Source organism: Bradysia coprophila, unplaced genomic scaffold (assembly GCF_014529535.1).
Source record: "Bradysia coprophila strain Holo2 unplaced genomic scaffold, BU_Bcop_v1 contig_429, whole genome shotgun sequence".
Taxonomy (NCBI): Eukaryota; Metazoa; Arthropoda; class Insecta; order Diptera; family Sciaridae; genus Bradysia; species Bradysia coprophila.
This window is the reverse complement of record NW_023503681.1, coordinates 1-17,350: the sequence shown is the minus strand read 5'-3', so window position 1 is coordinate 17,350 and position 17,350 is coordinate 1. Positions and strand designations below refer to the sequence as shown.

General features: G+C 34.6%; 1 protein-coding gene and 1 long non-coding RNA gene across 2 annotated transcripts; both read right to left on the bottom strand.

Annotated features, from left to right (window-relative positions):
* Window positions 1-1,021: 1,021 nt before the first annotated feature.
* LOC119082452 (protein draper-like) lies at window positions 1,022-3,636 on the bottom strand (the record flags this gene model as incomplete). The annotated part of the gene is made up of 5 exons (XM_037191974.1): window positions 3,481-3,636; window positions 1,791-1,954; window positions 1,607-1,735; window positions 1,298-1,537; window positions 1,022-1,234 (listed from the first exon to the last, which is right to left on the bottom strand). Coding segments are annotated over exons 1-5 (856 nt in total), but the record flags the coding sequence as incomplete, so codon positions are not given.
* Window positions 3,637-3,764: 128 nt separating this feature from the next.
* On the bottom strand, window positions 3,765-14,171 carry LOC119082451. The gene is made up of 2 exons (XR_005088640.1): window positions 14,039-14,171; window positions 3,765-3,807 (listed from the first exon to the last, which is right to left on the bottom strand). It is a non-coding gene; the product is annotated as an uncharacterized LOC119082451 (long non-coding RNA).
* Window positions 14,172-17,350: the final 3,179 nt, after the last annotated feature.

Below are 17,350 nucleotides of genomic sequence, written 5' to 3'. Positions count from 1 at the left end.
TTCCATTTCTTTGAAAGCAAGAGCGAATAATAATTTCTTTATAAAAGTTACTTTTACGATAGCAATAATGGCAATAATTGTACAGGAAATGTTTGCTTAACTCACCTCCCCATTGTGGTGCTTTACAAACACCAACTGCATCGGCCTCCATCGCCAATAAATTGCACTTATCAAAATCACATTCGCACTTTTGGCGAACAATTATAGCAAACATCCGAATTGACATTTGTGCTCACAAGTTTCACCGACCCCAGCCCGGACTACAAGTGCATGTACCGTCTTTGTGCATTGCATGCTCCTGTATTTTTACAATTGCATTTGCCTTACATCTTTTGCCGAAATGTTTTTCGTCACATCGGACGGTCACACTTATGTCCATCAGCCAGCGGTGCAGAAATCACATGACCCGTCTCGGTGCTGCACTTTAGCCCACCATTTAAGCAATCACACGTTGTGCACAGTCTTGCCATTACGTACCGTCCTCGCCACGTTTCTTCCAATTCCGATCCCGAAGCCCGAGACGATGAACATGATTCCTAATTATTGAAAATATAATTTAATTCCCTAGTTCTTGTTTGTGAATAGTATCTGATCTGAAATGTACCATTAGTGGGCGAGCATGGAGACCGTTCTTACCAAGTCACAAGTATTTGGGCAATTTTTGCGTACGTTAGAAAAGGAACAGGTCGTATCACAAATACTGCTACTCAATCGCGTTTACAATCGCATTCACCAGTCCATTGGATGGCACATATCGTTTGTTTTTGCATAACATTCTCAGGTATTTTTACAGTCAGGTCCGTACATTGTCAGGGCAGTTTCAGCTACTACAGTCAACACCAGTCCAGCCTTTCGTGCAAGTGCAACTGCATCTGATGACTCACAATTTCGCTTGGTTCTTACAACTGACAAGTCTCGCTGCAATTGAAACCGAACCGTATGCTCGGGCAAACTGCTCCAGACATTTCTCGAACCGGTAAATCCTGGTCACGCATTCACAGTCACCGGTAACGTGACTGACAATAACCACCATTATAACATTCACAAACATTTCCACAGTTAACACCATAAGTTCCAGGTTGACAGCGATTTGCACAAACATCACCAGTCCAGCCAGCCGGACAATCACACTTTCCATTCTGGGGATCACATTTACCATCGTTTTGGCACTTACATTCTTGTCCACATTCTTCACCGTGCTTTCCTTCCGGACATGTTTCGTCACAGAGTGGTCCTTTATCAGAAATTCAGCAAAATGTTAATCGCAGCTTCACATAGAATATAGTGAAAGCAGTACCTGTAAAACCGGCAGCACAGCTACAGCTACCAGATATGTGATGACAACTGCCTCCATTTTTGCAGCGACATGTTTCAGTACAATTCAAACCGAAACGATCAGGCGAACATTTATTTTCGCATTTTTCACCAATAAATCCTTTGGCACAATTGCAAACCCCTGTAGCTTGATCACAAGTTGAATTATTCAAGCAATCACACCGCTTCGAACATTCACGTCCCCAGAATCCCGTCGGGCAATCTAAAGAAGTTAGGCAATGGTCGATAGTTATACGTTTTCGAAACCAAATCGGTTGATGATTTAACTTACTGATATCACAAGCAGGTCCTCCGAATCCCGGATCACATCGACACACTTCAGGTGCAACACATTCACCATGCTTACATTCTGTACAAATTGGTATGCACATATCGCCTTTCTTGTTTTTCCCGTAACCAGCTGATAAGACAACAATGTTACTAAGTTACTAAGTTGGACTAAAAATGTGTCTTACCACAACATTCCTTGACGACTCTTGATTTAGTTAAGTTTTGTGTTTTATTGACGGTGCGAAATTTGATTCGATATTTTGAACATCTTGGCGGTACACTCCAGCACCAGACACTTTCTCGTTCTTGATACGCCTGTTTTTCAGTTATCACAACTTCTAGTATGTAGCTGAAAATTACGATCGTTAGATTTGGAATTTTTTTATTTTATTTAAATTAAATCTGTTCTGGCCCCTTCAAACTATTCTCGAATTTTAAAACATAAAACTAACATCGTTTGTATTTTCGTGCCAGTCAACAAAATGCTGATTGTTTTGAACAGGTGTTATTTTCATAGGTTTCGGGTTTCTGTTGAAAAAGGATTCAGTTACAGCTAAATCGTGATAGACAACTTAAAATACAGACAATTGATGAGACTGGTTCAAATTTGACATGACCTATCGTAGTGCGTTGCCTGACCAATTGACTATTTATAATTGTTACCATGAATTTTTAATGTAAAATTCTACCACAAATTTTGGGCTACAAATTTAACGACGTTTGTTGATTGATATCCATGGTCAGTGGTCGGTGTAATGGTAATGAAGGCAATTTGTATTTTATGAAACGGACCGTCAAAAACTCAATTCTAATCTCATAATTAATGGAGGGAGCCGCGCGCGATATGACTTCCATTATAAACAACTCTTAGAATCATTTTGTTTCGTTTTTAAGAATCACGAAATTATTCAAAAAACATGGCTCTTCCAGTAATCATTGTTTTTGTAATTTAATATTCCCTACGAAACATGATTTTGCCATTATATTTGAATAAAGCCTTTGTTTCAAAATAGAATAAAAAAATTGTACTGCAAAGTCATTGTTTTAATAAAACACCTAATCTTATCCTGAGATACGCCCATCAATTCTTTAATTTTTCGTAAATAAATTTTTAAGTAAATAAAAGTCAATTTGAGGAATATATTTCTTTCATGGTTCGTTCAACCTCACAAGTGTTAATGCAAACATTTTTCTTCCATTACAATGAGCAAAAAAAATTGTATACGACGCATTTCTAGTTATTATTTACTTTGGGACTTAACTTAACTTAACTTTGTCCTGCTGTAGGAAATACTCGAGGAAATCTAATATTCCAGAGTCTAAAGTTCTAATGCTAAAAACAGACGAAGCAGATTGTCTATGCTTCGTCTATTTTCAGCATACACGCACGGAATTTTGAAAACCGACGCACGGAATTTTCCGTTTCTGTGTTTTGCTTGAGTTTTTGATTTCTCCATACAAAAATGCATGCAAAATTCACAAAAAAAAACTAGTAAACCACCAAACAGAAAATGTGTCGGTTTTGAAAATTCCGTGTGTGTAAGTGTAAGCAATCTTATAGAACCAGAATTTGTTAGTATCTTTCAAGTGTACATAAAAAGTACTCAACTGCATTCAGTTTAAAAGTAGAATATTTCATTTAAGTGTTGCATCGGAGGTACCGTTCCCATGATAGATGCAGCATTCCCCTTTTGGATAGCTGAAGAGCATTTTATCAAAACTAGTTAAGTCCATTTTTCATGTATAACGTGAGAGAGAGAGAGAGAGAGAGAGTGAGACAGATGTATTTCAACTGTTAATGTAAGAAGAGTGAAGAAATGGAATCACTCTTCAGCTACACTGATGCGCTGTAAACATAAAAAGTGTTCAACTTACTCTTCTAATTTCTTGCACACGTTCGGTCCTGTGAGTTCTACATCTGAGTCTGCGTTTATCGATGTTGTTAACGTAATTAATACCAAACTAACACCCAAAATGAACTTCATGTTGGTTTGTTATACAAATTTAAAAAAGAAAATTAATTTTAAATAAAACTATACACTCGTTACGAACTTAGTTAACTAAAAGCACTTTAAATTAAATTATTTTACAGCAAAATACTTTCACATTTTATTATTTTTACTATTTTAATGCAACGCAAAATCAATTTCAATTATTTATTTTGTATGATGGATTTGGAAACCATTGTCACGGATATTTCACCTGCAATTAAAAAACGTTTACTGTTAATTCGATGCGTTATGTTGATGCAACATTTTACGTAGAAATTTACTGTTAAGAACTTAACATTCGTAGAATACAAAATACTGATCAGACATAATATGTCGCTTTACTTCAGAAAATCCAAAATTGAACAGTTTACATTGCAATTTAAGTACAAGTAAGTGTAATGCAAATGCGCATTAGGTTTCTGCAAATAATGCAATGTTTCAATGGTCTTATTAGCCTACGCATTTACCTTGCGTATTATATATTTGACTCAAACTACATTTTAATACGAAATTATAGACGAATCTACAACTGAATATAAGCCAAGAATGATTTCCTGTGTGTAAATACCATCACTATCATTTCATTGGTCATGCAACAAAGAAGTTATAGTTTAAAACTTGTTGACTTTATTTATAGTTTAATATTATGAGTTACACCCTCGTCTGGTGGATTATTCAAACACTCACACATTAATATACACAAATTGTTTACTTGTTGACGAGTTTTTTTCGACTCTACTCAATATAATCGACTTGTAAGATCTGAATTGATGTTAATCTCCGTCTACATCATCATGGCTGTATAATCTCATTGCTTGATTCATCAATCGTAACATCACAATCTTTTTGAAATCTTGTCAATCGACGTCTCTGCGTTTAATAAACGTAATGTTGAAAGTTGACAAAGTCAATGAGATACATCTCCGGTTACATTATCGACAGAAAAACAATTTATTAATTTGCTTGTCGTAGTTGCGAGCGAATTTCTGAAAATTGTTGGGTATAATCAAAATATTGAGTCGTTGTTAAGTTAATGTGAAATTTAAAAAGAAAAATGCGTTTTTCACAATCCAACATCGTGAGTCAAGCGAGTATTGTGTATTGAAATAATTATGAATATCATTCCCTCATTTGAATGCGCCTAGCGACAGCGTATCTATGATGAAAACTAAACGAAACTTAAATGATGTTAACCTTTTAGAAACTATAAAGATTCAGTTCGTCATTGTAAATTGTCTTGTAAAAACGCACAGTGCGTTACACACAAGCAAGAATATAAGTGCTCTAAATAGAGTACTGAAACTGAACAGTGTATCATACTAACGTAAAACACTGTAAAAACATTTTCATGCAAAATAGAGTGCAGCTGACCACTATGATCACTCATTGTACTTCTTATACTCCAGCTACTCAGATCAACCTCTCTCCGGCTCGTGCTGGAAACTATACATTTTAGCCACTGCATTTTCCTATATTTGATGTCATTTTAAATATAGCGAGAAACACGGTCGGTATAATATTCGCTCTACAGTGACCTTCTATAGGCTAGGCATAAACGACATAAATACGCCTATTGCTTCCTTTGAAACCGTTTGTAAGTTTGATTTTGAGAATGCTTTTAACATGCTTTTCAGGAAGTTTATGTTAGGTGAAGTGGAGGACATTTGTCCTGAGTTGCTGCCTTTGTTGCAGCAAGCATATAGGCTTCATTCGAATCTTTATTTTCTTGACGACCCTTTTTTGTCGCAGAGAGGATTCCAACAAGGAGATCCATTAGGTCCGCCGGGTTTCTGTATAGGAATTATGAAGATGACTCATTCTCTTTTGTCTAGGTTTAATGGTTGGTATTTAGATGATGGTTGTATTGGTGATGAATTATCAACAATTCTAGTTGATATTCAGAATGTTTTGTCGTTTTATGAGGTTTCAGGGCTACGGTTGAATTCTAGTAAGTGTGAGGTTTTCTTCATTAATGCGACTCCTGATGAAGAGGCTTGTATGTATGCTGAGATATCGGCCTTGTTGCCGGGTATTAAAAAGGTTGATGAGTCGTCTCTAGAGATGTTAGGTGCCCCGATATTTGAGTCTGGTCTAAAAAGGATGTTTTCGTCAAAGATGCAAGAGATTAAGTTGATGTGTGACAGGTTGAGATTGATGGATGTTCATCCTGCTTTGTGTGTGTTCAGGAAGTCTTTGAGTAGTTGTAGATTCAGTTATTTGTTGCGTGCTTCTGAAGCTTATTTGTTGTCGGATAGTCTTAAGGCTGTTGACGAAATTTTTCGATCAACATTAGAAGCTATTACGAATACTAGAGTAGAAGGTTCATCGTGGGATCAGGCTTCTTTTCCGTTGTCGTTTGGGGGTTTGGGTGTTCGAAGAGTTGAGGAGCTAGCAGTACCAGCGTATTTGTCTTCTATTTATTCTTCATCAAATTTATCTAACATGATACTTCAGAAGTTTGGTCTAGAAATTATTGATGAAGAAATTTTAAAATTTATTTCTGAAATTCCAATTGAATTTATTCCAGAAAATGAGGTATTGAGAAAAGAACAAAGAAATTGGGACCTACCTAAGATCAAGCATCAATTTAATGAGATGTTCGAATCTGGTGATCTTAAGACTCGTGCCAGACTACTTGCGTCATCGACTAAAGAATCTTCAAAGTGGCTGCAGGTGGTTCCATCGAGTCAATTGGGATTGTTACTGGATAATAACACCTCTAGAATTGCTGTTGGTCTTCGACTAGGTTCTCAATTATGCGAAGAACATAAATGTGTTTGTGGTGAGATTGTTGCAAAGGATGGTTTACATGGTCTATCATGTGCTAAATGTGCAGAAGGAAAATTCGCTAGACATGACAGTATGAATATGATTTTCTCTCATGGTTTTTCTAGTGCAGGTATTCCTAACATAATACAGCCACCTGGTATCTCACGAGATGATGGTAAAAGACCTGATGGAGTGACTTTGATACCATGGAGTCATGGTAGATCATTGTTGTGGGATGTAACTGTGAGAGATACAATGGCTGCATCCTATATTACCGATTCATCAAAGAAAGCACGGTCAATTGCTGACAGAGCGGAGAGGCATAAACATAATCATTATATGAAATTAAAGCAAAATTATTTATTCACTCCGCTTGCTTTCGAGACATTAGGTTGCATGGGTCCTGAAACGAAGAAATTTGTGGACAAATTGGGATCATTAATGAAAAAGGCAACTGGTGAGGTTAGATCAAAGGACTATCTTTTGCAACGAATTTCAATCGCTATCCAACGTGGAAACGCTGCCTGTATTTTGGGCACATTAGGGAAAAGCAGGATAGATGATTTTTATTTATTGTAAATTTAATTTTAGAAAAGATCGCTTTTTTACTGGCTGCGTCATTATTGTGAGCAGTCTTTTTTTGCGCATTTTCCTTTAATAAAAAAGTTTGTAAGAACTAATGTTGAAATTGTACAATGCAATGTGCTGAAAGTACTTTACAGGTCAAAAGAAGTGTCATAGCTCGTGATTATACGCTTGCCGATTATAAGAAAGTAAAGTCACTTATTTCACTCAGAACATTAGGTAGAACCAAAATGTTGGCATATTTTTTCGCATTGATAACAAGAATGACGAATCAACACTGATTAATATAATTAAACTGCTAATGTGGTCTGTGATAGCATCCCTTATTATCTCATTTAAAAAAAATGAAATGCGTAGTGTTGACTGAAGCAAAAAAAAAATAAGTAAACAATTTGTGTAAGTAGATATACTGAGTCATTGAAGACGACTCCTTCACATTTCGTTTGCATCAAAACTCTTAAGCGCTAACAGAAAGAGATTTTTGTACGAACTTTTCGATGAATCTGTAATAGAGCATACAACATCAAAATTTCTGTAATTAAAGACTAAGGATTCTACCTTGTCGGCTCTTCCTGAAAATATCAAGCCAGGCATAGCATAGAGCTGTGTGTGGTCGTCAAACTTACATGACCTGATATGAACTGATTACTTGAGCTGACATTTATTAGTACATTGAATGACAAGGGGCGAAAGTAAAAAAATTCAACCGTGTGCGAGAGTTGGAGCCCGCGCCGAAGGCAAGGGCTCTAATCGCACAGGTTGAATTTTTTTACTTTTTCCCCGAGTCGTTCATACTATTTTTTTTGATACCAACATTGAAAATTGATACGTATCGCAAACATCGCAACAAAATGTTGAAATAAAAAGCCATTTAGCCAGAAAATGCGGGGGTCCGCCCCCTGGTATATGAAAAATTTTATAATTTAGCCATCACAACAATAACACACACAAAAATTAAGATATAACTAACAAATCATTCAGTAACAAAAAGTATCAACTTTGTATGCTAATTTCAATAAGAACACTGGCGCACAGTGTTTTACAATTTTGATCAAAGTATTCTGCATAGTATGAGCGGATTTTGTTAACAACTCGACTCATTTCTCTCATTTTCTGTGACGTCAGTCACTTTCGCTGTTCGTTCAGTTGCGTTCAGTTGCGAAAGTATCATTTTTCAATGTTGGTATCAAAAAAAAGGTTAATGCGAAGTGCATGACACCAAATTTTTGTATTTACACAAGCACATAGATTTGATGAGGTGGTCAAGGTGGATAGGGTAGATATAGCCATTCCGATCATTTAGGTTGACCTGGCAGGTATGAAGTAAAAACCAAAACTAAACGGGTCAGCCTGACTTTTCAGCATTATTTCACTAGTTCTAGGTTTACTTTCACATTTTTTTTCGGCAACCCTATCAGTGAACTTGAAAGACTTTTCGGTCGTTAAAATGACATTTACAAAAATATTGATCGCATGTTACTAATGAACATGCAGAGGTGGGTAGATAGAACCCAATTTGTAAGATATGAATATGAATGAATCAATAGAATCTGATAGAAATTATTGTTATTACACACATGGATGATATAATTGTGCTCGTATAACCGAATTACAGACAGTTCATTGTCAAGGTCGTAGATGTAAGAAAATATCGAACAAATTCGTCTACATGAAAAGCTATTTGTGTATCTATAACCGAAATGGGCGGAGATAAGAATCATAATAACTCGAAGTATATGAAAAATGTAATGAGCCACATGAATGTTATTCATTTAATTATTATGTTGGACACAAACAATTTTATAGTCTCAACGATACTGTTTGGTGGCTTGAAATTAGGTCGCATTATTTTCCGCATGTAATTTTTATTCGATAAGCAAACTTTTGCTATGCAGAAAATGTCTGCACCAAAATTGTTTAAATAAATTATTGGAACACAGCGAAAGTACACGCTAAACGAATAAAAATTTAAAAGCACGAACTCAGCAATAGAAATTTGAGCAAACAAGCGTCGAATATGTTTTACTGATTGCTCTTACGATCAAATATTTAGACTTATAATAGATAAACAATTATTGTATAATGTATACTATGTCAAAGGTACGTAATCTATCTAGTCTAATTCCGAATTGTTCGTGATAATCGAACAACAATCGCATTAAATCTAGTCATTAGATGCCTTTAAAGTTATCGTTAAATCACAGTATTTATGTCATTTAATGGTATCAGATACCACTGCGAATGTGTCATTCATTCATTGAAGTTTTCCAATAAAAAATCGAAAATCCCAGCTTAAAAAAATTAATTGCTGACATCCCGTCACAATTTACTTGTTCAGGTCAATAGACCAGTCAATAGAGTGAACCCATTTACAACATAGTAGAATATTCTTCAATAGACATCGAATGTCGAGAACTCTAAGCATTTCCATGTTTCTTTTTAAAGTATTTATAAACACTGAAACTTACTCATCCAAACTGAAGTAAACTAAAATGTTCGGAGTTTATCATCATATCACATGAATCATACGGCATATTATAAACTAACTGGTACAACACAGATGTTTCTCTTACAAATAAATAATATTTCTTAACATTCTTTTCATGTGTCGGGGCCTAAAATGAGAGAGTTTCGAGATTTTTCTCGGGTTTTCGACCCCTTACATGAAAAATTTTTTGAGTATCTGTTTTGGACGTTTGATTTTAGGCACTTTCGCATGTAGCCCTCACTTCGTTCGGGCTACAAATCGCGAAATTGCCTAAAATCAAACGTCCAAAACAGATACACAAATAACTATAACTCATAAATGAGACACGATACATTTTGTATCACTACTGCGAGTTCACAAATGAATGAAGTAACCAAAAATTCTGAGAATGAAGCAGCCCTCAATAACTGAGCTTTTATATGGTGGTTATACATGTTTCTCAACTACGCGACGAAAAGTAAAATTTTTGTTAGTTTTCTTGAGAAAAACGTTGTATGTAACTCGGTGATAAATTTATATGTGTATTCTCACTAGATGCTGCAGAACGAGAGGGTGATAATACACATCGAGTGCCTAAAATAGTAATTTATGCAATAAGTTTATAATTGGGGTTGATTTTGTCACTGTGATGTGATGACCACATCGTTCGATAAATTACTATTATGCAACACAACATCAAAATGTGCAATATCACACCTTACATGTCCATGTTTTGCATAAAACGTTTTATGAAACTCCATGCAAAGTGATCCATTAGGCAGGCATACAATATGTATTGTGTATTGTCACACTTGGCGCACATCTAATTGATAAAGCACTTTCAACTCGATGTCACATATAACTGTTTATGTTCGGTTGCATAAATAACTATTCTTGTAACTCAACAAGTTATAACGAAATTTCAGCTCAGTTAGTTAGATTAGCATAGAGCAGATATCTTCCTTTTGGTATACATGGCTTGATCAAAATAAACAAAAAAAAAATCTCGACTTTGTTATTGATGAGGCTGATTTCTCTGAGATGTTAGATGACGAGTTTGATGAAAGAAAACCGCCTAACAGTTCGTGTGATAAAATTTAGCATCCTCAGTAAAAAAGACAATCAATCCAAGCAGAACAGATGAGTCTGCTTTTATACATATGTTATCAAAATATTCAAGTGATTTTTTTTTGTAAACACTGCCACCATAATAAATGTACTTCATAAACAAATCCAACGTCCACTCTGGTAATTTGGTTACTATATGATGTTATATCGAGCGGATGTAAATAATTGATAACTTCAAGGGAAAATATTGTCATGATTTATAATTCGAATCACCATAAGGCAGTGGTGTTTCACTCATTCTTAGAGTCTTTGTTTATGTTTTTATCTAACTTTTTTTTTTGTTTCAGCTGTTTTGTACAAAACATTTTTTTTTTGTAATTCGAATTTCTATTCACCGTCATTTTCAGATAATAAAAACTATGAAAATGCTAGTTACGAGCCTGGTTATAATACAAACATTTAACAATTAGATGAGAAGTTGAATTATTCAAATGAATGGTGGAAGTTTCTGAATGGAAATAATTGTCATTTAATAATTATTGTAGCAGATGAAACTTTCAACGAACAAAACCCATATTATTAACAGTTTAACGTTGTTATGTGTGTATGGGATGACAATAGATTAGTCTCAAAGTCAAACAAAACTTTCAATTTTCGAACTAAAATATTCAAACGGAAAATATGTTATGTTAGACAACAGTTTGTTGTCTGGTCCTACGTACAATTTTATACTCCTTTCTTTATAAGCAAAACAACATACATACTTCATGCTGATAAGAATTACGCATAGACCACCTGCAGTAACATTTTTCTGCTTAATTACTGATTAGGTGCTTATTAATTACAATTTACAGAATTGTAAAACGTTTCATTCTCCATGTCCAAGCATTTTACAACTTGACTTATCATTTGATTTTTTTCTGTTAATCCGTTAATGCGCAAGCGGTCGTTACACAAGCAAGAGAGTGTGGAAAAAACAATATTTTTTTAATAATTTATCAATCCATAATGACGATTAGTTCGATGGAAACGAAGATAAGATAAGAATGATAATATAAATAGCCAATTCCGTTTTAACATACTAGGGATGGAAGAACGAGATTCCACTTCAATACGGCCAACTCAAATAAATGTAGAAAATATTTGTTTTAAGGAGATAAGATGTATACTCAGATAGTTTCGCCGTAGTTCGACTCATACTTTAAAACCTATCACACTGACAAAATGGATAAAAGTAACCAACAAAATGATGTAAGAAAGAATGCGAGAAAGATAAAAAAAAGGATAAAAACTGTCTGCTTTGCAGAAATTATCTGTCGTTTTTATGATGCCTAATCACGTAAAGCATTGTACTTCCGAGGTTCCAAGTTGTGTATTTGACAAGTGGGGAATATAGCCCTCCCCTTCGGGTCGGGCTGTAACACCTCACTTATTAAATACACAACTTGGAACCTCGGAAGTAATATACTATTAGAGTCAGTTAGACAATAGACAGTTTGCGCAAATGACGTTATAAATTAAAAGTCAACTTATAAGTTGGCAATTTCAATTTTTTGTATGAAGATGTGACTTATATTTTCCAACTTATAAGTTGACTTTTAATTTATAACGTCATTTGCGCAAACTGTTGAATACAGTTACGGTTTTATGTAAAAAATAGAAGAGATAGAGAGCTATATTCACTTCTCAGATTCAGCCATCAGTGACAATATCAACAAACAACGAAAATCTTTACAAAAGTTCAAAAGAATTTTCTTTTTATAAGAAACCCGCATATACCGCAAGATATTATACTCACATAACTAGAATATTATTTGGTTTTAGTTTAGAACAAAATAAACTTTTAGCTATTCAATTTCTGTTTTGTCTAATTTTATTGCTATGTACTTTACTACTAAGTATCTGGTCTCCAAAAGAATTTATAAAAAAAATTACTGCGACGCACAACACACATACAAAATGTGAAATAAGTGCGATGAAATGGTGTGTATTTACATGATGAGTGCGATGGAATTGGTGTGTATTTTTATACGATATTCAAATATTTATTTATTCAAACTTGTTTTTGCTTGAAGTAACATCCACTCAATTTTACAGCAGTGGTGAACGCGGCTGAAAAAATAGATTCTACCACAGTAGATTGCCGCATTTTTATTTATTTATTTATTAGTATTATTTACTCAATGAAAACGACAAGTGCAGAATACTTTTTGTCTTGTCTTTACTCAATGATTTTGATGGAAAAAATGCAAAAATAATTTTCGGACTAGTGCCAATTTTTTTTATATTCTCAGAATTTCTAAGTTAGAAGCGTTTCACGATATAATTTTTTTTTCGAATTTAAGTTTGCCGAAGATGAAACCTTCGATTTTCTTCTGTTCAATGGCAAGGATAAACTAAATGACAAATTAGAAACTTAAACGTTCTTATGCAGAGAATAGGATCATAGAGACGGTGACCCAAACAAAAAACATAAATCATTTTTTCACTGGCTCTTAGACCAAGCAATGAAAATGTATCGAATGTATTGTCAGAATTCTATTATGACATTTCTGTTTACTATTGCATGTTCAATGTCAGTACATAGAGGATATGACAAATATGGGAAAACACTTAAATCTGTTAGAATGTTTTAATAGCTGTACATCAAATTAAGTCCATAATCTCGACAAACAATCAACATGAATAAATGGAATACCGGAGGAATGTTTTCTCCATTTACAGTCACAACAAAGGATTCACACTATTATTGTTACGACTGCTCATTGTTGTATAACACGAACATGACCAAATCTTTTCTAAGCCACATTATAAATGTTTAGGGGGTGATTGAACAATGAAATGGTAAAGTTTCATTGATATCGCATTATGCTTTCTGTTTCAGAATTCACTATTTAATTCAAACTGCAGACTATTGTATGTATATATGAGAAATGCATACCACGCATACATATATCACTGTTCGTCAATTAAGAAAACTCAACAACACTCTCTCGGATAGCGGCATTCGCTTCCAGTTATTGTGAGCTCAAAAGATTCACAGCCGAATCAAAACCTGTATGTATAACAAGCAAATATTATTTTATCTTTATTATCTCGCACACAGCCACACACATACACGTTCAAACACAACATGCATGAGTATTCAACACTATTATTTTAAATGAAATCCATTAATTCTTAATGAAAATTATTTGAGGTGTAAATTATGTCGGACAAAAGTTTCACATTCATGCAAAATATCATTCAAATTTGGGTCATTATCGAAACATGAAGCGTAAGCAATAAAATCGAAGTCACAGTTTCAAATTCGAATCTATATTTCATGAAAAAAATAAAAACCAATCAACAACTGATTCATTCTTTGTATAAATGACCAACATACGTTAACTGCTGACGTAATGAATAATTATAATTTGTATAAAGTAAACATTAATATCGCACTACACAATTCTAATGCCTTAGCACAAAGAAACACTTTTTTTTTAATTATTGTGGATTAAGTATTTATAATTACTAGACGGTCCACAATCGCGATAAATTTCGAACGTACCTTTCATAGGCTATGCCCACACAAAAAAAATGTATTTAGTAAACAAGCCAATGGAAAAGAAATGAATTTTCGTGTGATTCAAACGCGAGTATCTCAAATCAACTAAACTGAAGAACTGAAATGAGCTATAATATAAAACTGGAAGAGGAATTATAAGTATACTTGTGAATGTTATACATCTATACCATTTATATATATACATGTGTGCTCGTGTGTATGTGTTTACAATAATCAGGGTAAGGAATTAGTGCACATATTTTATGTATGATTTTTCAACTTTTTGTTGTGTATACCCGTACCCGGTATACCCACATATTGTGAATATTTAGGAGGGTTAATAAATTGAGTGTTTCAACCACACTCCCTTTTAAAAATAGATTTCATTTTCCATTTAAGACAAATTTAAAAACTTCAAAAACAATTACGTCTATCAGGCTGTCGAGTGTCGAGTCGTGGAGAACTGATTCTTTTAAAAAATTACTTTTCGCAATTCCGGTCCATAATCATCACCTTTCCATGCATCCATTTAATGTCGTTTTGAAGGTATTTATTTCACTGTATTCCCAGACACAGTGGAACATGAACTTTTTTTCGCACGCAGTGCAATATGAATTTTTTTTTCGCACGCCGTGCGATATGAACTTTTTTTTCGCACGCTAAAGAGCCTATTACCTTCAACGAAGGCTAAATTTTTATAAATAAAAATCTTGCATTGACCAGAAATCGAACCCCCGACACCAAAAGGTTTTTGAATACAAAGCAGCGACTGCGATTTCATTCAACGCGTCTCTTTACATCACATTGCAATGTGTATTATAATGCAGCCTTCTTGATCGTTCAAATGAATTTCGGTATAAACAAGAATTTTGGTACAAAATGTAGGACATGTTTTGCATTGGAAAGGTGATTATGGGCCGAAATTGCGAAAAACGTTGTATCTACCACGGTAGGTATGCCGGTATTTTTTCGCACACGACGTCTTGTCGACCTCGGCTTCGCCTCGGGTCGACAATCGACATCTACTGCGAAAAAATACCTTCATACCTACCTTGGTAGATAAATAACTATTAATTCGATTAATTTCTTGACTTCATTCGCCTCCATAAGTCCGTAGATTAGCTTTTTGGAAAGGTTTAGTGTCTAATAAGAGTTTTCTTGTTCCCTTTTGTATTGACAGAACACTCATAATAGTAAATAACGTCTTTATTAGTAACTTTTTATTTTGCTAAGTGTGGCGTTTGCAGCTCGAGCCGTTTGCGATCGATGCAACCACACAAGGCAAATAAGAAAGTTTTCAAAGGGGAGAAAATAGGAAATTTCGCTTCGCTCTGGCCGCAATACGCTCAATGTTAAATGACCTATTTCTCCCCGAGATAAACACAACGTTTTTCATGCTTATGTTTTGCGAAAATCCGCATTTTTGTCCACTATTAAGAAATTAAAATTAAAAAAACCTAGCGGGTTTTGGTATTCAGCCATTTTAGGTGAGAAAATGATTATTTTCTCACCTAAAATGGCAACTCTCAGAATAACAACAAAACGTCATTATGGACAAAATAAGGAGTTTCGCATCGCAAGCATGAAAAGTGGTTTTTCTGAGGGTCCATTGCAAGGCTGTAAACTTTGGTGAGGTCACGCAGATACAGATGCGCGGGTGACACACCACACTTGATGATAAAATGGCGGATTTCATAAAAAATTCATCTCTGCGTGACCTTCCCAAAGTTTACAGCCTTGGGTTCATAGCACATAATAGTTATTTACGTAAAGATTGAGGAGGCCAAAAGAGTTACATATTGAATTTTTCATGCCTTGGGCATAAATTACGAAATTTTTCTCGTAATGTAGGCCCTCAGCACGAAAAGTTGTATACGCATCTGTTGTGGACGGCTTATTTTGGGCTACAATCCGCAAAATTGCCTAAAATATACCGTCCACAACAGATACGTAAATAGCATTTTGAGATTGAGTCAAAGTTAACGAAGTTTGTCTCGTCATTGCATACAAAAATGTAGACTTTGATAAAATGTGACTAGAAGTTAGAAGTACGTCCGATATGTGATTGCGAAATTTTTCATCTTATTTTAGTCATCCACTGATTGTATTAATCTTGATGCGGATTTATAGGATTTTCATGAGATTTTCGAAGTCCAATTTTTGAAATTTTCGGAGGTTCAAACTGTAATGATTAACTGATATATTCACAAATTCGCTTTCGACCATCAGAGCACAATTTCGGCTAACAATGGAAGCGTAATTGCATGACAATGTTATGCAGAGCGACCTTAATAAGCCGTTTTGATGAATCGTAAAACCAAGACAATTTTTTTTAACGGCTTGCCGGTGATGAACATGATTGCCAAATTTTGGCCAAATATGGTAAACTGTAGATCACGTTTTCTAAAATAATTCTTCATTTGCCAAAAGTTGCGCATCAAAGATTCGTTTTTAATATCCAGTCCCTCTCCATGTATTGCAGGTATGTAAAGTACTTTATACCGATTTGACTCTCTCTTTAACACTTTACCAGTTACTGTGACTTGTCGGCTTTAGGCACCCTAGAAATCAGTAAAGGAGTCGAAGAATACCTCCAAAAAAATTTCTGAAATTCAAAAATTAAATTTTAGATTTTTTAAATTTTATTTGGAGGTAACCCTCGACTCCTTTACTACTTTCCAGGGTGTCTAAAGTTCCAGCCTGCGCATTATTCTGCGTGCGCATATCCCATATTGAAGAAATGAAAGTATAGAGAGGCTGACCAAAATCAAATTGATTACAAGTACCTTTGTTCGACTTACCAAACAATCCTAGCACTTCTTTTCAGAAAATTTTTAAACAAATTTTCTCAGTTTTCGCAGAAGCCTAACTTTATAATGTCTTCATAATCTAAACCAACGCACTGTCTAGCAGACAGTGCTATGTCAAAACATATAATGTTTTAATGGAATATTCTGAAATTCGGGCAACTTCAACAACAACAACTACACATCAGTTTTCATCATTCAAATTGAAATGTTAAAATTCTTTAAAAAAATGAAAACTTGGCAGTAAATATTATAGGTAGATTAAGAGTGGGCTCACTGTACGACTCATACACATTCAATTCGATTACTCATGTGATTTCTTAAAGTACACTCACGGAATTTCGAAAACCGACACATTTTCTGTTTCGTGGTTTACTAGATTTTTGTGAATTTTGCATGTATTTTTATATGGAGCAATCAGAAAGTCAAGTAAAACACAGAAACAGAAAATGTGTCGGTTTTCAAAATTCCGTGTGTGTAATTTGGCTCTTCGAATTACTTCCTTAAA